Below are 24,351 nucleotides of genomic sequence, written 5' to 3' on the forward strand. Positions count from 1 at the left end.
AGGGAGTATCGTTATTCTGCATCAAGAATTATTGTCTGCAGCTTGAAGGAGGAACTCGTTATTAAAACCTATTTCCATAAAGATAAGCACCTGTGTTTTTACAGACTGCTCAGGCAGTGAATACTGTTGTCACTATGTGAACATGAGGAACTCATTGTCTGGCCATTTTCAAGGAAAGCTGACTCTCCCTTAATGAGGAAGACAATGAAGGTGGGAGTACTGGAGGCGGCAGCGTTGTTAGTTGAATGATTACAAATAATGTGCTCAGCTATCTGAAATAATGCAGCGCTCTACTGTGCGTGACATGCAGAATACTGTACTCGTCTTCCTAATGACAGCACGGACCTTGCGGCGTGCTGACTGACCGACTGACTGACTAAGTGGGTTTACTCACTGACTGGAGCTGTGGCTATTTGGGTACTTTGAGGACACGTTGCCTCGGGCAGGTGCCGGCTGGGTGCAGGAGCCCCACCATGGGGGAGACGGCAGAATACCAGAGGCTGCAGGAAACGACCGAGTCTGACTACGAGCGCCTGCCCAGCGATGATGAAGAGGTAGACCTCTGCAGTTTCTTTCATCATAGCCATGATCATACCATGCAGTTATAGACAAACATGGATGACACACAAACAGTGAGCTGTAGTTTCAGCAGGTATTATGGATCCTGCTGAGAGGAAATTAAAGGCTGTGAGATGATGTAAGGCTTTGTTGTGGTGGTTACTGAGGGAGGTGTATTTCTTACTGAGCTGAAAATTAATTTTAGATTGTCAAGTCATTTATGGATTATGCTTCCCGATGCACTAATATGTATCTTTGTTCCAGAAAATGTGCGAATTTGTATCTTTTAGTGGCGGTAACCTAAGCAACAGTGTTGCACCTCTATGGAGTGTGCAGATGTTGTTTTGTGTGTGCAACATTTGTGTGTTTTTTTTGTGATAAAAGGAACATTTTATCATCACAGGCAGATGTTTTCTGACCAAGTGGCACTCTGGGAGATGCAGTGTTATTTTCTTAATTTATGCTGTCAGTAATCTTTGCCTTTCTTTTTCTCAGAAGACATGTTGTCGTTTCGCAGACAGTGTAGATAATCAAATGAATTCTATTTAGCTGCTGGTTCACTGTCACACTGCCATGGTTCAGTGGGACACACAGCAGATCAGATCCATTGTTAATAACACCTGTGCTACAGATCAAAATGTCTCCTTTGAAAGAGACCTACTGTGTCGATATGATTCTGTGTAATAGACCTATAGAAGCACTCATTCATCTGTCGCACAGAAGCAGCTCTTTTGCACTCATATGTCACCGTCACCCTCAACCACCGCACACTCATGCACACACACCACACACAGCCTTCTCGCCCACACACAAGGCCAGCCCCTGTGTGTGCTGAGTTACTGAATGCAGGACCATGAGGTCATTGATGAAGTGCTGCTGAATGAGCTCGGTGACAGGCAAAGTATGACATTTTATACCCTCCCACCTCTTCCGCAAACCCCTACGTCCTCTCTGATGGCTGTCAGGCCCCGGCCATTCTTTCGGCTGTCTGAAATGCATATTTGGTACCATACTGTAGGGAGACAGACCATAAATGTGACAAAGGGAGAAAAGTTTCCCGGCTGGAATCTGAAAAGTACACTTCAGTACAGTAATCGGTCAGATCACAATGGATGTTTCGTTTGTTTGGTTTGCACAAGATTCCCGAATGTGCTGAAGTGAAAATGGAAAGGCCAGTGTGTGGCTGGTTGTGTGTGAGTGACAGTAATAACCAGAGTGTTGTGAAATGTATAATATTGATGTCTGAGCCTTATAGATTAGGCACAGAAGATCAAAAACTGTCAAGTCCCCAAAGCTGACACTGAATCCCTGCCTGCATTCATCTTCTGTGATTGGACTGTTTCTGATTGACAATCTTCCCTGTATGAGGGTGTATTTTATTGTGTTTTCCAACACACATACGGGTATAAAAAATACAGGCGGGTGGATAAATGTGTAGATCTGCGCAACAGTTTAAACACCATGAATGTGGACTGTGTGCTGCGTTCAGGGTCTGTTTGTTAGTTCAGTGTTAAGCCGGTGGATGCTGCAGCTGTCCTGGTCGCTGGGGGATGAATCAGATCAGTCTCCTTCTACAGCTGCAGCTTGGTGCTGAATACAGCGGTTTTCTGGTGTTAACACACACAGCCCTAACACACTGATAGCGTGCAGCCATCACCATCAGTAAGTCAGAGAAAGAGAGAGAACGATGCGCAAGAGAGGAGAGGAGAGGAGAGGAGAGGAGAGGAGAGGAGTTCACAAGAGGAAAAAGAGAATGGGGAGAGGGTAGAGTTGACAAATACACATTGTTTATCACTGCAACCATTTTATCCTTAATACCTATTTCTGATATGCTTTGCAGCATGAGGGGATTAGTGAACGGCAGCCAGCATTATGTCGTTGAGCAGCTGCTGTATTTTTTTAAAATGGGAACAATAGATATTTTCCGTTTATCTCACCCTAACACACACACACTCTGCTACATTTTTGCTTCAGATGCCGTTGACTGTCTGTAGGAGGTCCATCCTGACATTTGACCGACATTTTTCACTCACACCCTCCTTTCCCCTCTTAGCCAGCTTTAGGGGATCACAGAGGAGATGGCTCAGGAGGGAGGCCACATTAGGAAGCATTAGCGGGCGTTTGTTTTGGTTGTCTGGCATTATGAATATTAGGCCAAGCGACCGAAAGGGGGCACATATGTTCTGTGTTTGCCTGGAAGCAGTCTGTTTGTGTCCAAAACTTTTTTTTCTTCCTTCCCACTGTCAGTTCTTGTTAGCGCCCACCACCGCGCAGCGCCTCTCCCCTCTGTGAACGATGAGGTGGACGGTGAGGGGATTTAAGGAGAACGTAAAAGCCAGACTTGAGCAGATGGTTACTATCTGTGAGATCAGGAATGACTCATCTCTGTCTGTGCATGCATGCGTCCTTCAGAGGTATCGTCAGAGTGTGTGTGTGTGTGTGTGTGTGTGTGTGTGTGTGTGTGTGTGTGTGTGTGTGTGTGTGTATGTGTGTGTGTAGATGTTTTGCTTGCACAGTTGTAAAGGGGATTAATGATGTTTGTTCTACAACTCCTTCACACTGCTCTGCTGGTTTTTGGCACCCGACACCAAACCGCAGATTCATGTTTTGCCACCAAAAGGTTGCGACTTATTTTAGAAATGCACTGGCTGCGCATTCGCCAATCCACTAAGCTATCTTAATCCCCAACACTGTACGTCAGTGGGAATCCAGCCGGTGTGAGCGCATGCCTCTGCGTGCTTGTGTCTGTGTACAGTGAGCATCATATTACAGAATCAAGATAAATGTGTGTGTGTTGCAGTGCTCACAATGCAGACCTCACACAGCGCTTTGTTCTTCATAATCTTATTAGCCAGCAAGCCACTAATTTGATGTCAATTCATGATAATACACTCTACACTGTCAGACATTTAACTTGAGCTTTACAGTAATTAGCATCCTTTTCACATTCCAGTAGAACAGCTATTGAGTCATACTACTGTGTGTGTGTGTGTGTGTGTGTGTGTGTGTGTGTGTGTGTGTGTGTGTGTGTGTGTGTGTGTGCGCGCACACAAGAAAGAAATGAGGGCCAGCTATGAGCAGCTGGACCGGCCTGCAGTAGCTGCTTCATTGTAAGTGTGAGGGACCAAGGCAGCCAGGCGCAAGAGACACAGTTCAACAACAGAAACAAACCACTTTAACTTGAAAATGGACATATTTAACATTTCAAAGGGCAAAGTAATGCAGCTCATAGTAGCTTCGTTTGCACTGAGCTTCGAGTGAGCTGAGCTAGAAGAACCTGCACTTTAGCATCGTGGTTTTGATTGTTTTTGGTTTATATGTTTACATGGAGCATCGTGTCTCTACATAATCCTGACAGTCTCCATGTTCCTGAACATCTCAGCTGCTCATTTCTGTATAGACTGAGTTACTTCAACAGTGCAAAATGAATACGGTTCGGTTTCTGGCTATTTGAACTCAGAAATCGCTGCATTTACCGCTCTGCTGTTCATGATCTGCATTATGAAAGTCAGGATTGCCCTTTATTTCAGCATTGATGATCGTTAAATCTTATTCATCATGTACTACTACATAACTTGAGTTGATGGCTGCGAGCACGCCAGAGGAAGATTACAAACTCAGATAAGGTGTTTACATGGCGCAGGAACCCGGTTTCTGTCTGAGCGCTCCAGCTTGCATATCCAGGCCTCTCCAATCCATCATAAGGCCTCATACAGCTCTCTGAAACCAGGATACTGGACTTACTGTGCAACTCTGATTCAGGATACTCCAAAAACCTGGTCATGACCAGGATACTCAGTCACGACAGTGTGTTCAACAAAGAGAGAAAAAAGGGAAACATTTATATTATCTGGCCAGACAGTAAACAGAACATACATCACATTCTGCCAACGTGAGCTGATAATATTAACACTCACTATAGATAGTTTCCTAGTTGTCCCCAGTCTGTATTATTTGAAGAACAGTCATTAAGTTATTAATTAGTTCCCTGCCTCATCATGTTCCCAATGATGATTACTTGTCATATAGAATGTGCAGGAGGCAGGTCCTGGACTCTGACAGGTAACAAATAGGACAGAAACTAACGATCTCAACTTCTAAATAATGATAAATGAACGCTAAATGTCAGTATGATGTGTGATATAATGTGTCACCGTTTAATTTGTAAATAATGACTTAACAGAGGTATAATAAAATGCTTTGAGGGGGCTAGATTGAGGTTGTGCTTTGCAGCCATTACTGTTAACGCCAGTGATTAATATCTGAATATATTCCTTGAATCAATATGAACCAAAATTGATAGTTTGAATTGTTTTATGTCGTTCAGCTGACTGGTTTAATCCAGTTTCTCCTCACATCACAGTGAATACAGTGCGATCCACATAGCAATCATCATAGCTTGACCTAATGCAAAGAGCATTAGCATCAGCTGGACACTCCATCATAAGACTGGTGCGACCTAGTGGTGTCACAGTGCAGCTGCAGCTTCATTCACTCACCATTAATCCTGCTGGTCTAATCTGCTTAGCCAGGAGGCAGCTGACAGCACTGTGACCAGGGGTCCTTTATTTTTCATCTTTTTTTATTTGCATTTTGTTTTTCAGTTTAGCTTCAGTTCGTTTCCTCAGTGGGTTTGCTCATATTTGTCTGAGTCATGATTTAAGAAGTTCAAATTAAGTGTTAGAATACAAACACAACACTTTGTCCAGCGTCTCCACTGTCAGCTGCAGATGAGCCCTGAGTCAACACACACACACACACACACACACACACACACACACACACACACACACACACACACACATGTTGTGTTTATATCACTTGTGGGGACATTACATAGACTTACATTCATTTCCTGGAGCCTTACCCTTACCCTAACCCTAACCATAACCACTATCTGCCTATTCCTAACCCTGTACCTAACCTAACCTTACCTAACCCGTAACCCTATCCTCAGTCTGCACCCTGAAATTTAATGATTTACTTTAAGGGGACCTGCATTTTGTCCCCATAAGGGAGGTCAGTCCCCACAATGTGACTGTGTAAACAGATTTTTGTCCCCACAACGTGATAAATACCTGTTCACACACACACACACACACACACACACACACACACACACACACACACACACACACACACACACACCTGCGTAGCTGAGAATCAGTTGTCTCTCTGCTGTATTGGATGTTCTTTCTGGAAAATGCTTATTTTCACTTGTGTTCACGTTTTAAAATCAGCACTTGCAGAAACAGTAACAGGCTCTCTGTCCAGCCGCTGATTTGAAGGAATGCAGGCTATTTTAAATCATCTGTTTCACAGTCATGTGAGTTACATAACTGTTTCTATACTTAAGCAAATATTTTTCTACTTGTCATCGCAATAAAATTGACTTTACTGTGACCCATTCCTTCCCGAAGCATGTTAGCCAACTTATGGTTAAAAAGAGTGGAGATCGCGTGGACTTTTTATGCCTTTAATGGCATAACCCACTTCAGGGAGTTATGTTTCCAGCCCCTGTGTGAGAGTCTGTTTGTGTGTGTGTGCTTACAAAGGGGGAAGAGAGGGAGCGCAGGAAAGGGTCTTTGCTTTTTCTTTGTCCCTAATGTCCTGTCATATCCTGTGTGCTTGATGATTTGGAGCCAGATTCATGACGTCACATCTGCGTCTGAATGACTGAGAGAATGACACAAGTGATGGCTGAATGAGGCCAGGAGAAATCCAAAGGAGTACGTAATGGGCAGTGGTGCAGCAACCCCCCCTCAGCCAGTTCTCATAAAACATTAGTAAAAGCACAAGAAGAATTAAAGGTAGTGTAGAGGCTGTTGACCTTTAGGAGGCCTGCTGACAACGCAGCGTACTGCGTGTGAGGGAGTGTTAGAGCAGTGTAGCAGTGTGTGTCGTTGTGATTTAAGCTCACCTCACCACCCTTTCTTTAGGTGTGGATGACTTGAGAGCTTGATTTAGAAGCTTGTTTTGATTATGATATACAATACATACCCATAATGACCAAACAGCACAACTTCTTTAAAAGTGATGGCTGCTGAGGTCACACCTCCTCATATACGAGCAGGGGGACGGACTAAAGCAGTGATCCTCACTATTTTTTTCACAAGAGCCACACGGGCAGAGCGGGAGAGCCACTTTTACAACAACATACCAAGTCACCTTTGCAGATGTGCATTTCTACATATAAATTGGACATCCCACAAAAAAAAGAAACAACACAGCCGATACATTTTCAATTAAGACCATATTTGCCTTAATACTGGGATGAGCAGAAGCTTGCATGCATGTCCTTGACCTTCCTCATGTTGTGTTTTTAGTTTGTTGTTGCAATCACATTGAGGCATTCAAGATGAGCATGGCTCAGTCGGCTTCTGTGTTTCCTTTTCTGTGTTCATGGTTGAAAATGTTGACTCACAGGTGTATACGCTCCTGAAGAAAGACATCACTTTCTGTGCAAGTGTTCTCTGCCAGGCAGATAACTTTCATTGAAATTTGGATGCGCAATTTTGAAATGGCGCTCCAAGTTGCTTCGTTTGAAACAGGCGCGGGTTTGTTTGCTTATTGAGCAGAGAGGATTCATGCCATGAAGAATAAATAAGAATTCGTCTGTCCACTTTTCTTTAAATTTCCTTTGCTCATCTTGTATGCTTCATACCTTTCGTTTTTACTGGGTACAGGAAAGTCCCCTCTCCGGTGTCTTCATGCTTTTTTGTGCTGGTTTTTGCCCCTTTTTTTATTAAAAAACGATGCATTTTGTGCCTGCATCTCACGCTGGCTAGCGGAGGTAGCGTGCGCTGCGGTCAAGTGTGACAGTGTTGTAAACAATGCCAGAAGTGGGCTCCGTTGCCAGATTTGACAGTGCCCCCTTTAGGAAACACCATTAAGCCTTAATCAATGCCTTCATTATTAAGGTGAAGGGAGACGTATAATGCAGATGTTTGCGTTTTTGTAGTGCAGTGTTCACCGTGTGTTTATGTAGCCCATTTGAAAAAATGTATTGGCTGTGTTACCGTATTGTTCTAAGCTACTATGCAAGCCACCAATTAAAGCTTGATGAGCCACATGTGGCTCGCGAGCCGCGCAATGAGTATCTCTGGACTAAAGAGACTCCTTCAACATGGATGACATCGACATCACGAGCAGTTTTGTAAAACTGATGTAGGTTTTTTGCTTTAAGAACTACCCACAATCCATTTCATCTGGTTTCTATGATATAAAAAGATTCATTTGGTTACATATTGTATTTCCCTATTTGTTCCTTCTCACTGGGAATCATCAACATGCATCTCATTGATCACATGTTGAGTGTTAGCTCATAGAGGTAAACAGGTTCATTGGTAACAGGTGTTAGTATTATGATTAAGTATGAAAGATGCATCCTGGAAAGGCTCAGTCGTTCACAAACAATGTATGACTGTGTAAAGAATATTACTACATGGGCTCAGGAACACTTTGTGCATTCTGCTGTCATTTACATTTTTTCCGATTTTTTGTTATCAGAGTTGAATATTTTGTGCTTCATCGTTCTTGTCTTAAATTAGGGTTTTTTTTTTCAACCAAAATTAGTTTGGACTAGTATAAACTCTGGCAAAAGTGATAAATGAATCTTGTTTATTGACTGTTTCTGTCATGTTTATAGTGACATTTTGATTAAAGTGGGTCATTGAGACAAATTGATCACATAGGCAATGTTCTGCTTCGATGATAAGAATGAATGGCTCACGATCTTCTGACAGATGTTCAGAGAAATGCTACCCTCAGATTTTTTGAATGACTTCATAGTAAATCAGATAACTGAAAACATGCTGCTGGTCTTGTTGTGAATGGAGACAAACTGACACACCGACAGACGCATAAACAGAACTGTAGCACAGCACCACCTCTGCTGTCCTGTCTTTAATTAAAGTCAGACATTTTATGACAACATCCCTGTTTTGTTGTTGTTTTTCACTTTCCTTCCTCTCCGTGACTCCATCGCCTGCTCACCTCCCTTCCTTCCTCTAGTAAACTCGGATCTTCCTAATTGAAAGCAGAGCAGAGTGACGGAGGAGGAGGGAGACAGAGGGAGAAAAACATGCAAAGTGAAAAGGGAAAGGCAGAGTCAAATGCCGAATAGATTGATTAACTGGCAGCGAGCAAAGAAAAGCAATGTGCAGAGAGAACAAAACCCTGTGAAATTAGAAAACCAAAAGCTTAATGCTGTTTGGCAGGAGACAGAATGAGAGGGGGCTTGCTGCTGCTGAGGGTCTGAAAAGCAGCTGGTAAGGGTTTGTTTATAGTCAGCAGAGGGGGAGAGAGATAACATTTTTGGAGGATTAGAGGCAGGAAATAAAAGGCAGCACCAAATAAAGAAGAAAATGCAACGAGTTGGCCAGACCCTGGGGAGGGAAAGAGGGAGGGGAGCAGAGTGAAAAAGAGGGGATTAATGAAGGAGTGAAGGATTGGGAGGAGAAGGGTGGGGTTATAGACCTCCATGCTGCAGTGCTAAAAGACAGAAAAGACGTCACTGAGACAGAGGAGGAGTGGAGGAGTTGACTGAGGTCAGGTGGGCAGGTCCTGTTAAAATAGCTGTTTTAAGTTGTAAGTTGAAGCATTAGTCACCCACTGACAGACATTTGCTGCCTTTGTGATGTATCCTCACTGTTTGTACTGCTGTAAACAGAAGATAAGTGGATTCAGTCTGCAAAGCTACTGCTGCCTTTAAAGCTGCAGTCGGTAACTTGTATAAAAGTAATTTTTTTTGTCATATTTGGTAAAACTGTCCCTATGCCCAGACAGCAGTATATGAAACATGTAATCTGTGGCTCCATTGGTCCCACCTACTGCTCCTACTGCGATTTGCAAGAATCCACCGAGCCCGACACAAAACAACCAATCAGTGCCAGAGGAGCGTCTGAGGGAGTGTCTGACATCTGTCAATCACTACTCACACACGCTGCAAACCGACCTCTCTCTCCACTCATGCTGCCGGCTGCTGCTCAGTCATACAGCGCTGTGAGCAGTCAGGAGGCTACTGAAAGCTATGGCGGAGCAACATCCACCCGCAAAGGAGAAACTGTCCATACCACCGCTGCCAACAACAGCATACGGCTAAGACAACAAACAACCATAAAGCTAATATGGTGATTGTTACAGTAACACTCTGCAGTGCGTACGGTATGTTAGCGACTGAGAGAGAGAGAGAACCAACTTGTGTTGGTTCGAATTTTCGAGCTAATTCTGCTCTCTTCTCGATCTTACCTACTGCAGCTTTAAAACACAGAGGGGTTATGATTACACATTGGGTACTAAAGTCTAGATTGCAGTTTGCAGGGCTGCAAATACTTTCATTATTAATCATTTGCTCCGTTAATTGGCTGATCATTGGTCTATAAAATGGCTAAGTAAACTGAAAAGCTGTTATAATTTTCTAAAGCTAAATGTCTTCATGTAGCTTGTTCTGTCCGATCATTAGTTCAAATTCCAACGCTGATTGACTCAGTGCCACATGAGATAAAGACATACAGAAAATACTAAGAAGTGAGAAGACGAAACTAGACGCTGAACTAATCGATCAGTCCACTGATCGTTTCAGTCTTAGTTGTGCGGTTTGTGCTTGAAGGAGGTTGTTAACAGATCTCTCTTGACTGGTTGTCAGTGTTATTGGCTCTTGACAAATTGACACAAACCTATGAAAAGATTTTCTTTCTTTAGTGTTTCACAAGAAATTTAGTGGGAAAAATCATCTGTATTGGAGGAATATTTTGACATAAATGTTGCTGTACGTTATTTTGTGACTGTAAACCACTACACTGTCACAAGTTCACGTTCAGCTCCAGTGGCAGTCAAACTAAAAACCCCAAAAGTGAAATTTCTCCACCGTGATGAATTTTAAGATAAGCAGGCAGGGGAAGCAGAGGGGGAAGAAGTGGTCGTGCATGTTCGTGTGTGTGTGTGCGTGTGTGTGTGCGTGTGAGTTTGGGGGGTTGCATCACAGGAAACAAGCCCTCCATCCTGCAGTTGAATGTGACCCTTTGGCCCTGGATCAAATGCTCCTCCGGGCGGAATACCATGAAGCCTCTGTCCTCTGCACCACGCACTGCTCTGCACTGCACGACCGTCTGACTGACTGCAGGAGGGAAAGGAGGCGGGGTGGGGAGGACGGAGAGATAAAGTGAACAGTAGAGCGGGGAAAAGAACTGCAGGAGGAAGGTAGGAAGAGGGGGAGAAAGTGGGAGAAGAAGGGAAGACAAACAACCGAGTATAGATCCAGTCAGAGGAAAGAGATGATATAAACATTGAGACAGACAAACACACATTATTGTTCTCTGAAACCAGCCAGACACACATCGTGTAACACCCTAAAATGTGAAACCAGAGACACTCACTCGCTCTGGCTCTCACGTCCGTGCTGCCTGCCCGACTGGCGAGCAAATGAATCGGGGAGAAGTCGCTCCTATTTTTAGCCCCACGCTCGATGGAAGGATGGAAAAGCAAACAGACAGTAGCTGCACGCGCAAAGACAGAGAGAAAGAGAGAGAGAGAGGGAGTCTCTGTGTGTGTGTGAGAGAGAGAGAGATAGGGAGACAGAGGGAGTGAAAGGAAGGGAGGAAGGAGGAGTGACTTATTTGTGAAGTTCTGCAAGTTTGGATGACTGGCTCACTGCTGTCTGAGGAGGACACATGGCTGGACTGGGCACAGGGCAAAGCTGGGTGGCTTTCTCTGCTGCAAACAGCAGCTCCTAATCACTCTTACAGCCTTTTTTCCCCGCACATTATAAGACCTCTTCTGCACACTGAAGTGCTCCATGAATGCCTCTTTGCCTTCTTGAGGGGGCTGAAGCTAAAGCAGGGGCTTACAGGACGATTGCCCCGCCATGGAATGTTGTAGATTTGCGTACAGGATCGCAGGAAGCTTTTCTTCCCCCTCTCGGGTTCGCAGCTGTGGCTCCGGATCCCAGGAGTGCGTGCGCTTCTTTGGAGACCGGGGACGTCAAACTGGGAGGACCATGGCTCTGGTTATAGTTTAAAAGACAATCAGCCACCTCTGATCATTTAAAACTCGCACGCACCTTTTTGAATTTTTTTTATTTGCACCTACATTCATCCAGACGAAGGAATTCAGGATGCGACGCTTTGACAAGCTGAAAAAGTCCTTCCCCTTCTTGGCTCACTTTCATGTGTATCGAGTAAGTCTGACTCTCCCTGGTCTACTGCGGGCTTTTACTATTTGGACATATGACATGGATAGCTGTAACTATAGTCAGGATCATGTGGTCTTCCCAGATGTTTGAATATAGCATTTGTATCATGAAGATGGTATGGTGTGTGTGTGTGTGTGTGTGTGTGTGTGTGTGTGTGTGTGTGTGTGTGTGTGTGTGTGTGTGTGTGTGTGTGTGTGCACTCTCCAGCTGGACTGAGGCCGTCCTCTGGGAGGGTTGTGTTATTGCAGCAGGATGTTAGAGCAGAACAGATCTGATACAGGACATGGCTTTGGTCAGGAGATGGTTGTGTGTGTGCGTGCGTGTGTGTGTGTGTGTGTGTCTGTGTGTCTGTGTGCGTGTGTGCGTGTGTGCGTGTGTGCGTGTGTGCGTGTGTGCGTGTGTGTGTGTGTGTGTGTGTGTGTGTGTGTGTGTGTGTGTGAGTGAGAGTATGTGCATTTCTCCACCACCATGAGGAATGAATTCAGGCCAGAGGCATTTCTCATGTTGTTTCTCTGCATCTGAGTTCCTGCATCCCTCTTTCCACTGTCTGCGTCACACTTGTTGTTTGTGTCTCTTTCTTTTTACTTAGTTTGTCCGATCCACTCGCAGTAAATGTGAACTTTTAATTGTTTATTTGAACCTGAATTAGCTCCTCTTTTTTTAAAATTTCATGTGCCTTTCCAAGAAGCACACATTTTTAGGAATGTGGGGACACTATTTAGTGCTCTAATACTGGACCTCCGGCCCTGCTTGGATTCCTCAGAGTCCTGCCACAAGTCACACCTAATGTTTTGAACATAGTGTTCTTCCTGCTCGTCTCACACCTCTACAGCATCGGTCCTCCTCCTCATCTCACACAGGAGAGGTCAGAAGACAGGCACCTGGGAGAATTATGTTTTATGACAACGTAACAAAGGAATGGAGAGACGCTCACCATTTTTCTCCCCTGAAAATGTCAGTAGTTCAGTAGTGTCGGGTGGTGACAATATACATTTGATCTAAACCGCTATTAGTGAATGTATGACAACTTATTTCTGTGCAGCACCTGTCTCCAGAAAAGTGTAAAACATAATATATATATGCCTGTCTAATGAGTTTTGAAAATTAGTTAGCAAGCTGAGAAATATGATACAAGGGCTTAAGCACCTTGATTTTGACCCCTCATGCTTCAGATGTGACACTGTCATGGAAAGAGGCCCAAGAGGAAGCTGCCTTACGTCTTTGGCACGGCGCAGTGAAGTAACACTTACATGTTGACTGCCAGGGAGGATCAGACTTGGTGGATGATGGTGGAGATGGTGCACGCCCCATGCAGGCATGTGATTTATGCAAAAATGTTTCTTTCATGGATGCAAAAGAAAAAAGTTGGTTTGAAAATGGTGGTGGAAAACTTTAGCTTTAAACTGTACTGCAGATCAAATAAACGCCACATGGTAGGAGAGAATTCGGCACAGCTTAGCGCAGTAGTGGACCAGCCAAACAGGCCGCTGTATCGTCTTTCTCAGGCTAAGGTTCAGGCATGATGCAGCAAAATGCAAAATATGGAGGTGGATTCAAATGACTGCAGCTGTGGTTAAACCTAAAGCCACAGGCACCACAGGCATTCAGTGTGGCTTGCATTTCTATAAAGTGGATCTTACAGGTCATTATCTTATCCTGGTGAAGGTAAACAATGGGCTCGCTCTAACTCTTCAAGCTAACATCAAAGGCTCATAGTGAGCATTTGATCAGAACGATACTCAGACTATTTTCAGTTGACCTGTCAGAGTGGACGCAGCCTCCCGCTGACTATGAGAGCCAAAGCTGCATGTTTGGATGTTGCTAAAGAGATATCAGCTGACCCACTTTAATGTGCATTGCAATGAATTTGTATCAGGATATGGACATCTGGCATAACCATCGGGGGATTGAGCCGTCTCAGCAGATCGGCCTCAGTCAGACCTTGCATGAGAAATCCATGGAAAATGCAGAAGCGCTCACGTTGTTGAGAAGTCACAGTAGAACCATGTTGCCACGGCCCAACATTGGGTGTGTATTTGTGTGAGGCAGACAGACACCCTCTACCTTCTGAGGTCACTGTCATTAAGCAATAGGAAGTGACCTCTAACCAAACCCATTAAGAAGTTTAAATGACAGAGAGGAAGCTGTGACCCCGCTGACACTCTCCTCTGGACCTTGTAACCTTGTCTCAGCCAGCACAGGAAGTTCCTCATTCACACAGTAATTACTACTCAGTGCAGTGACCCCTACGCCCAGCAGCATCCACCCCAAAGGTCTCCCTGTCAACCTCTGCAGATTAGGAATGTTTATAATTTTTTTTGTGTCGATTGGGTCGGTTTTCAGGCTCACTTCCCCATTGACACTGTGAATGAGACTGTGGCGTAGCGTGAGCAGGTGTAACCGAGGAGTAGATGAGATCTTGTCCTGGTTTTTTTTTTTACTCACAACTGAACTCCATCATCTTGACAAATAGACCCATGAAGAGGCCCATCAGCTGAATTTCAGCGAAAGTTTGTGCTGCTTGCAGCTTGTTCCATTAAGTAGACAGTGATGGATGATGTTTTAAGCTGGGGTGGTGCGTTGTGACGTTGAAGATTGATGGTCTGACTCGGTGTCTTATGGAGGACATAGTGCGGTATACATATTGTGGTCAGATTGTTTAGGAGCCTCCCGTTTGTCTTCACTGACACTTATGGACACCAGATGTGCGTCATTCATCTCATGTATCTGCTCGAGAACACTAGCTTCTCTTTCCAGAATATCTATGAATCTATTTGGATGTCATTTGAATGTTTTGAAGAAGATAGATTGCTGACTAAGTGGTTCATTAACACCACAATGACAGAGGATGTGTGCAATCAATGTCTGCTTGAAAGCTTTTAAGTAGAATTAGTGCACCGTTGTTTTTTTGGGCAGCTGTTGCTATATTTGGCCCTTTTCCCTCCATGTCCTTGTTTATGTGTTGTCAATTTGGGAAACCCAGTCTGCAGTGTGTATATGCTTGGAGCTTATAGGCACTATGTGGACTCATATGTAAATGTATGAGCCTAAGCAGGTATTTCAGCATACTGTAAACGGTTACTGGCGGGCACACAGTGGATCTGGACTCAGTTTCCTCTCTTTTTTTACAGAGAAGAATAGTTTGATTGTTGCTCTGTGACTTTCTATGTGGCTGTGTTTTGCAGGTTTGAGACCAAGCATTGAGGCAAATGTTGATTGAATGTTTTAAACTCAGTTTCCTGTGTTTTCCTTCGCAGAAACTGGGCAGTAGCATGCAGTGTGAGGAAGGCACAGAATGGCTGCTGGAGCTGCTGATGGAGGTGCAGCTGCAGCAGTACTTCCTGCGGATCCGCGATGACCTTAACGTCACGCGGCTATCGCACTTTGACTACGTCAAGAACGAAGACCTGGAGAAGATCGGCATGGGTCGACCAGGTGAGACACTGTGTGCGTGTGTGTGTGTGTGTGTGTGTGTGTGTGTGTGTGTGTGTGTGCGTGCGTGCGTGCGTGTGTGCACACTTGCAGGTTTTGTTGCTCTAAAGACAAATATTAGTTTGTTTGTTTGCATTGTGCATTCTTGAACATTTGTTTCTTGCCTACCCAAATTCTAGTTCAGTTCAGACCTCGCCAGCTCTTCTTTAACTTCCTACACATTGCTTCCTCTTTCCTTTTTAGCCACACTAGCAGCATGGCTCTAAGTCAGTTTTGTTCAGACTCTGGTTCCCAGAGGATAAATCCTACTGACTTTAATGATGCTCTGACTTTTGACTATGACTATAATGGTAATCCTCTAAACACTTTGTCCAGTACTTTGGTTTATGAGCAAGTACCTGCAAATCAATTGACATTCCCATCAGCCTCAGCTCTGCAACAGATGTTAGCATGCTATCATGCTAAACTAAGATGGTGATTTCAGAAGCTGCCAGGCATGCTAGTGTCTGAGGAAACTGCCTATCTTGTTTCCACTGTTCCACTGCTCCTTTTCTCCCTTTTTGAATAATCATAGCCAGTCAGCATTTGTCTCCTCAGCTCCTCTCTTTTCTCTGATTAGATGACATGTCTTCAAGCACACCTCGAGAATGGCAGTCACCCAGTCTTGCCTAATGCAGCTGTAGTTTCTGTCCCATATATGTCATTTTTATCCATTAATTATAGACCGCAGAGAGATTAAAAGCTAAGTTTAATGTCATTCCCATTTTATCTCAGCTTTTGTATGACTATATAAGGAGATATTGTACATCCATAGCCTGAAGTATTACATTCGTCTGCAGTAATGCCAGTGTCATTTGGCTCACCCTCAGCATAGCTGGAACAAATCCTCCATCACTAACACCCTTAATATCATTTTAAAGCCACAACTGGTAATTAGGCACAATAGGAAGGGACACTGAAGTGCCAAGTCTTTTATGTGTGTGTGTGTGTGTGTGTGTGTGTGTGTGTGCGTGCGTGCGTGCGTGTGTGTGTGTGAAGGGTATGGCAGCAGTAATGTTTGAAATCCTGTTACTGGAGTCCTCAGGGCATCGGCTATCAGGCCGCTTAAGACTAATTACATCCTCTTCTCCTGATCATACATTCACTCTCTGCTTCCTCACCGCTCACTACGCTCTCCATCTTCTCTTCTTTCTTGTGTTTACTGTACTTTGTTTATACTTTATCTCCAGTCTGTTCTCTTATTTCCACTGTTTCTGTTTTTTCTTTATCACCTTTCACATGAAAGATGGTTATTTTCTTCCAATTGTGGGAGATTACTTGAAATTCAATGGAGTATATTGTCTGTAACTATCCTATGGGTCTTCATGACGCGGACCCAAAGTACAAGATGCAGCTGCAGTCTTCATCCGTTTCTCTTTTTTCTTTGTATTCTTTTGATAAAGGACAGAGACGACTGTGGGAGGCTGTGAAAAGGAGGAAAGCAATGTGCAAGCGCAAGTCCTGGATGAGCAAGGTGACAGACATAGACAGACAAAACACACACACACACACACACACACACACACACACACACACACACACAGGACTCATTTATTATGGTACATGGTATGCTTAACATTATGTCGCCACAGTGGCGTCTGTCTGCCTGTCTGTCTGTGTGTGGGTCACCGTGTGGACAAAAGAGCTTATGAACAATACATGTTAGAAACTTAACACTCTGACCACGTTTTTCACCCCGTACAGCTCATATGATAAGATTGCTTCATCAGTTGTTTACGTAAAGACAAGTATATGAAATTAGACACCTCGTAAAATGCAACCTTTACCTGATCCCAGTCTGCTGTTAAGAGAACTCAATACTGCTGTGGCGTTAAATCAGGACATAAAATTCTTCTAATTTTTACTAACAAAGGACTTCACTGGTGGTGCTCGTGGTGTGTGAATGGAGCTGTTTCTTAAGTTTTTCTGGCCAATCAATGCTTAGTATGAAAATGACAAGACCACACCAAATACTTCTTTTTAATGGACACAGAGTATATAACAGATGATCTGTATGTGTCAGATACTTCAATGAGAACACTTAAGGTGCAACTGTGCAAAAAGCCCCATGATGAGTTTCTGTTTCTATCTGTTTAGAACATTTTCGTGTTTCTATACATCAGTGCTCTGACCACATCTCTGCTCAAGTTGAGTCTCATGGGGGCTCAACTCATGGGGCTCAAGTTGAGTCTCACAGCAGACAAATCCAAGTGGACGTGCAAGTCCTCATTTTCACGACTGGAGTCTCCAGCTCTGGCGAATGGTCTCACAGTGTTGATATAATGTCAAGGTGTCGCTTGTGTGTCTGGCAGAAGCTTCTGGCCTTACAGACCGTACTACATGTGTGTGAAGCTCTGCGGTGATTATGAAAGAGGTCTCAATGATTGGTCGAGTGGGCCTGTGGCTTTAAAAGAAAGAGCACATCTGGAATGTTCCCCACAGACTCTTACACATCTGTGGAGAACATTCCTCCAGAGAACAAGCCAGCTTGACCCTTCACATGAGAACAAGCACGTCCACATCCACACACACACACACACACACACACACACACACACACACACACACACACACACACACACACACACACACATATGCGAGTCAAGTCACAAGAGTTGGTGACACACAGATTCAGAGCTTGCTGCATTCACAGAAATGTTGTCCCATGAAGCATAAAGTTTCTCCCTTAAAGAGACAGAACCACGTCTGCCTGTTGCTCGTTCACCTTCTTTAAATGAGAGCTGAGAGATAAAAGGTAGAAAATCACGCACACACGCAGTCATAATAACTCTGATGCACCTACACACACAAGGCTCGGAGGAATGAGGCGTGGAAAGGAGCACTGAGCAGACGTTGCCAGTGGTGTGTGTGCGTGTATGTGTGTGTGTGTATTGGCTGTTCTCACTGGAAGTGGTGGTGCCTCGAGGATGGTGCTTGTCGTCTATAATTACACCTGTCTGTTTCCCCCTCTGGCACCATCCTCAGCTAGAGTAATCTGCTTCCTCAGCCCCCTGTGTGTGTGTGTGTGTGTGTGTGTGTGTGTGTGTGTGTGTGTGTGTGTGTGTGTGTGTGTGTGTGTCTTTGTGCGTGTGTATGCGTGCTGCGCTGCCATAGTCAGAATCTTCTGAATGTCGAGCCTCCTATTTGAAACCCACTTACCACACAGTGACCGCAGAGATGTGGTGTTTTTAAAAAAGGTCTGCAGCATTATGTCATGTCTGGTCCAGTGTGAATGTGAAACCGCACACCGCTTGCTACTGTTTATATCTGGCCAGTCAAATATGTTTGGCACTGGGGATTCATTGACACCTCTTTTTCACTGACGATACCGTTTCTGAGCACTGACCTTTGTTAACAGCCAATAATGAGTTCACACTGGTTTCATTCACTCATTCACTCAATGTATTGCTTAGATTGTTAAATATGACCCTCTTTTACCTGATATGTTATTTTGAATATTTTGTAGCTTGATATTGTTTCTCCTCAGTGTCTTGTGTGCTTTCTTATTTTGGAAAACAGTCTTTTTTAAGGCCTCAACAAAACAAAAGTTTCCCTTAATGGCTCTGCACAGTACACGCATTGTATGGGTTCAAATTTAAGGGAATGGAATGACTCTCTCACGCACACACACACACACACACACACACACACACACACACACACACACACACACACACACACACACACACACACACACACACACAGAAACATTCAGGTCACTTAATCTAATAGTGCTTCTTAATGAGTACTTCCTAACAGCCAAGTCATTCCTGCTGTGTTGTCTGTGCTTAAGCCAACAGGCAGGAAGTTCCTCTCATAATGATAATAGCGTGTGTGTTTGTGTGTGTGCGTGTGTGTGTGGTCATGTATTACTCATGTTGTGGGGGATATAAATCTGTTTAAAACAGTCACATTGTGGGGACACGCCTTCGTTATGCAGGCCCCTGTAATGTGAATCATTAGATTTTAGGGTGAAGACTTAAGTTTGAGTTAAGGTCAGGGTTAGGATTAGGGTTATGGTTAGGGTAAGGGGCTAGGGAATGCTTTATGTCAACGGGGGTCCTGTGTGTGTTTTGGGATAGACAGGCTGCTCCTTATGTTTCAGGAAAAGAGCTGAGGGATCTCTGTTTGGTGGTTTCACTCGTCTGACTGCTGGATGCAGGCCAGAACTTGACTCTTCTTTCCAACCACAGTCTCCTCGCAACATACACATACACCTCGTGGCGAGACAAGCACAAGAAGAAGAAGAGGTTGGGATGATGAGTCTCAGTGTTTATGCAGAATGATGAATTGTGCTTTGACGTTTCAGCACCTACAGTGGATTTAGTGGCTCTGAGGGGCTTGCCAAAGTGGACACTTCCATTAAAACTGCACATAGAGGGGCTACATGGGCTGCACTGAGACTGTTAATGGTCTGCATGTGCTTCTATAAATCATTTGTTATGTGTGTCTGGTTTAGGACTTTGCTCACTTCCTTGCACAGCCAGCTTCATTCGTTCTTTCTCTTCTTCTGTTCCTCTCTAGGTGTTTAGCGGTAAGCGCCCAGACGGAGGAGACTTTCCCCAGCAGGGCCAGCCAGCCTCCTCCTTTCGCAAGATGTCTCCCACGCCTCCGCTGGGCCTGGGGGAAGGAGTCCTGGCCACACAGCCCGGTGGCGGCGGTGGGGTCGGTGCTCCTCTTGATGGGCAGCAGCAGGCTCTGACCTGCCTCATCCCAGAGAAGGATCTGACGCTGTTTGAAAAACTAGGAGATGGCTCCTTTGGGGTAGTGAAGAGAGGAGAGTGGCTGACACCTGCAGGGAAGGTGGTGAGGAGACCTTCGCTTCACATCTATTTAATTCTCTTAATAAGTAAAAAAAAAAAAAACTTGCATGCTGAAGATATTTGTTAACGCGAGAACTGGGGCACAATCACACTTCTGCAGTTCTTTCCTTGTGCTGATGGTATACATAAAAGCAGCTGCATGAATCTGTGTACTCATATTGTCCTCGTGAGTTTGATTAGAAGTGCCTCTGCCATAGAAAGAGCACTGAAAGGCTGATGAATACAGCTGAAGTGTCTGTGCTTGTTTCCAGCTGAACGTAGCTGTGAAGTGTCTGAAGACAGATGTGCTCAGCCAGCCCGACGCTCTGGAGGACTTCATCTGTGAGGTCAACGCCATGCACTCCCTGGACCATCAGAACCTCATCCGCCTCTACGGTGTGGTGCTCACACACCCAATGAAGATGGTAATGGTCACACAGAAACACACACACACACACACACACACACACACACACACACTCAGCACAGCACACGTCCCTGCACTCTCGCGTCCATGCGCACATACTCCAGACAAATGTCCCTCTCAGGCACTCCCTCAGCGTGCTTCATGACCTGTTTAAATCTTAAGGCCTTTGTCATGACTTAAGAAAGTGATGGAGGAAAGAATGGAGACAGGAAGGGAGGAGGACTAAAATAAGGGCTGACATTTCAGCCTTGTTGTTTTCATCCCTCTGCTACCCTCTAGTTATTTCCTCTGGTGTGTTTTTGCCAGATGCTTTTTGAAACGTGTTAAGATTGCGTTCTCTTTGTTCTTCTAGATATGTCTTCCTCCTATTCTCATTTCTTTTTCTCCTCTCATAATCAAATCACACCTCTCTTTCTCTTCTTCACTGTCTCTCCCTCTTTCCTTTCACTTGTTGCTCCCATGTTGCTCTTTTCACCCACCCTCTTTCTCTCTCTCTCTCTCTCTCTCCATGTTGTGAAGGTGACAGAGCTCGCTCCTCTGGGTTCTCTGCTGGAGCGTCTGCGATGTGTCCGTCCACAGGGCCCCGTGCTGATCCACACTCTGTGTCAGTATGCAGTGCAGGTGGCCTGTGGCATGGCCTATCTGGAGCAGAGGAGATTCATCCACAGGGACCTGGCAGCCAGGTAGGAGACAGGGAACATTTTAAGACAGATTTAATACGTTTTCACAGCTATAAAATGTTGTGAGGATGATTTTAAGGGAGGTGTATTCTTCACATTCTCCATGAAACATGTTTTTCTCTTTGGATTTTTTTATGGTGAATTATTTATATTGCTTCTCCTTGTCCTCCACCCAGACATTTACAGGCCATTACAGGGAGACTTGGCCCAAAAGCTGCATGAGTCACTGGTTGGATGGCTGCACTGGGTGGTCTAAGCTCTTGGCCTTGCACAAATTTGTCACTTTCACTTAACTGTTGACACGATTTAGATGCTTGAGAAAATCTTAATGGCTGGTAAAAATGAGTCATTTTCCCAGTTAAAGCTGTGATAAAATGGTAATGACTGCAGACAGCAGTTGCAGTATGCCAAACACTAAGAAGGTTTTTCAAGCTGTGGTTTTAAATGCTGGACCTTTGAAATGAATGCCAGTAGATAAATTGTATTCTTAATACATTGTAGGTTTATTTCATACTTTCACTTAAAACCTGCAATAGTTAGTCATGGTTACTCACACTATGCACAACGTGCTAAGTGTAATATAGCTGCATGACACATGAGCTATACTATATGACTGGATGACATTCTGAACTGTTGTTCAGGAGTGATCATTTCAAATCCCCTTTTTTGTTGGATCTTAATTCTATTTTCTCCTGGTAGGGGTGCAGTTACTCACCAACACCATAATGGGATTTAAATTTCATGTTTTAGGTCAAATTCAGTCTGGTCATTCCTTTTTCAGTGAGCATCTGTGAACTTTAAGTGTGTTGATGGCATCAGTAGAATGCCACCTAAGTAAATCATTGAGCCATAGTTAGGAGTTAAGATTATACGATGAACAGCTGCACCCCAATTTCCCAAAATACTCCTTTGCACTGCAGTGTTAAAAAGAGTGTAGTGGCTGTTTCTGAGGTCACACAGAACTGAAGAGCAAGCATGTACATTTAGCTTAAATATGCAAAGAGAGTTGCTGAATGTTTGATCCTCTCTCTCTAGGAACATCCTGCTGGCGTCAGCTCACAGAGTGAAGATCGGTGACTTTGGCCTGATGAGGGCGCTGCCTAACAACCATGAGCACTATGTCATGCAGGAGCATCGAAAGGTCCCCTTCGCATGGTGGGTGGACTGAGAGAGCAGCACAATAACCAGAGCTGTCCTTGGATCCAATCCAGGCATGGATATGAGCGGTTTAAGGGTTAGGGTGGGAACCTGATTTATTTTATTGCAGAAAGTTTCCACAGATAAATCTGATTGGTCACAGCTGCGTTCCAGCCATGCTGATAATTCTTAGAAAACAATGCTTGCTGGGTGTTTTTTTCTTTTTCAGATACTGAGTCAGCGAAGCAACTAGCAATTGATTTCTCTTTGCTTTTAATTTTTGTTTGAATGCCTTCTGTGGGCGTGCATTACCTTTGCTCAGACTTGAAGATAACTGGTTCAGTGTATAGTCCATGTTGAAGTTTGCTGTCTCTTCTTCTGCAGGTGCGCCCCAGAGAGTCTGAAGACCAGAACCTTCTCCCATGCTACAGACACATGGATGTTTGGAGTCACTCTCTGGGAGATGTTCACACATGGCCAGGAGCCTTGGCTGGGCCTTAATGGGAGCCAGGTAAAAAACAAACCATAAACCTATACTGTGTGTAAAAACATCTTGAGGCTAAAGTCTTCTCCTTTATGAAAAAACCTAGATCCTGCACAAGATTGATAAAGAAGGCGAACGCCTCCCTAAGCCTGAAGACTGTCCGCAGGATATCTATAATGTCATGCTGCAGTGTTGGGCCCAGAAGCCAGACGACAGACCAACATTTGTCGCCCTGCGTGAGTTCTTGCTTGAGGTAGGAGGACTGTCATTCTTGGTAGCCACAGGAGTCTATCCAGGGTGTTAAATATGAGCTTTAATTTTTCAATGTTAAGGACACTGTCTGTTCCATAGCTCTACTTTTGCATGCAAAAGCAAAAGACACTTGGTGGTAATCTTGACACCTCTGGTGCTGAGAGGCCAGTGTCAGGAAACCATCATCCTACAAATGGACATTTAGCTCCACCTGGTGGAGTTTCTGCAAAGTGCAGATTGAAACATGCAATCAGCTGGAAGGACTTTTGACAGCCAGCTCACAACATGGGCCACTCATTAAAGTTTGCTGTCTTCAAAATTACTCTGGTGTGTCTGTATTTTGATGTATTTTTGTGTGTTTTTCAGACCATGCCCACAGACATGTGTGCTCTGCAGGACTTTGATGAGCCTGACAAACTCCACATCCAGGTCAATGATGTCATCACCATCATAGAGGGGAGGTGGGTGTAATATGTGTTTTAGACTTTGAACAAGAGGACTTCATCCTAAGCTATGAAATGTCCTCTAGAATAATTTGGAGTGGTATGTCCCTGCAGATGACTCCATGTCAGCAGCTGTAGTTGGTCCTGTTTCATCCTCAGTACTTCTGTCTTTCAGGGCAGAAAATTACTGGTGGCGAGGTCAAAACAAACGGACCCTTAAGGTGGGACAGTTCCCCAGAAACGTGGTGACATCAGTCGCCGGTTTGTCAGCTCACGACATCAGCCGGCCGCTCAAGAACAGCTTCATCCACACAGGACACGGAGACTCCAACCCTCATCGCTGCTGGGGCTTCCCCGACAGGATTGACGAGTAAGGACCAGCATCTGTTTATTAAGCTGTACTCTTGTGTTAATTTAGTAGGTTTTATCAGGGTTTGATGTCTCTTCATCACTTTATATATGCGTGTCACAATAAGGCCTCAAGTTGGAAGTAGGTGGTTAAAAGTCAATCTGCTTAGCTTTTTCTAAGTTGTAATAATGCAGTCTTACCAATAGATGGCAGTAGCACAATAGCACATACACAAGCTTATTGTAACATTACAGCACAGGTTAGTTAGATTCAGTACTTTGGCATTTACTATTTATGTCTGTCCCTCTCTTCCCTCCAGCTTGTACCTCGGGAACCCCATGGATCCTCCTGATGTTCTTGGTGTTGACCTCAGTGGTGCTCGGCCCACACAGCTACCGGGACGAGCTAGAAGTGAGTCAAAGAGCTGTAAATAAAGACTTAAACGAGGTCATAATGATGCCCACTTAGACTGACAAAGAGCAAGGATCGGCACACTGACAACACTGTTCAGTATCCATCTTCTCCTCGAACTCCTTAGTTGGCACCACTGATCTGGA

The 24,351-nt window shown here is 44.4% G+C and overlaps 1 protein-coding gene across 4 annotated transcripts in view; it reads left to right on the top strand.

The window, feature by feature from the left end:
* The first annotated feature begins 331 nt into the window (after positions 1-331).
* tnk2b (tyrosine kinase, non-receptor, 2b) overlaps positions 332-24,351 on the top strand; it is a 33,491-nt gene continuing 9,471 nt past the window's right edge. For 2 of the 4 annotated variants that reach the window (XM_070973733.1, XM_070973735.1), the window contains exons 1-12: positions 332-554; positions 15,007-15,184; positions 16,624-16,694; positions 19,745-20,026; positions 20,295-20,447; positions 20,969-21,132; positions 22,165-22,284; positions 22,651-22,777; positions 22,857-23,003; positions 23,369-23,463; positions 23,621-23,815; positions 24,114-24,205. In XM_070973733.1, coding sequence (XP_070829834.1) covers positions 474-554; positions 15,007-15,184; positions 16,624-16,694; positions 19,745-20,026; positions 20,295-20,447; positions 20,969-21,132; positions 22,165-22,284; positions 22,651-22,777; positions 22,857-23,003; positions 23,369-23,463; positions 23,621-23,815; positions 24,114-24,205 — 1,705 coding nt within the window. In that variant the 5' untranslated portion in view covers positions 332-473. Of the gene's footprint in view, positions 555-11,671; positions 11,735-15,006; positions 15,185-16,623; positions 16,695-19,744; positions 20,027-20,294; positions 20,448-20,968; positions 21,133-22,164; positions 22,285-22,650; positions 22,778-22,856; positions 23,004-23,368; positions 23,464-23,620; positions 23,816-24,113; positions 24,206-24,351 lie in introns of those variants that run through there. The other 2 variants (XM_070973734.1, XM_070973736.1) reach the window with 1 other exon arrangement.

This window comes from Chaetodon trifascialis, chromosome 11 (genome assembly GCF_039877785.1).
Source record: "Chaetodon trifascialis isolate fChaTrf1 chromosome 11, fChaTrf1.hap1, whole genome shotgun sequence".
Classification (NCBI taxonomy): domain Eukaryota; kingdom Metazoa; phylum Chordata; class Actinopteri; order Chaetodontiformes; family Chaetodontidae; genus Chaetodon; species Chaetodon trifascialis.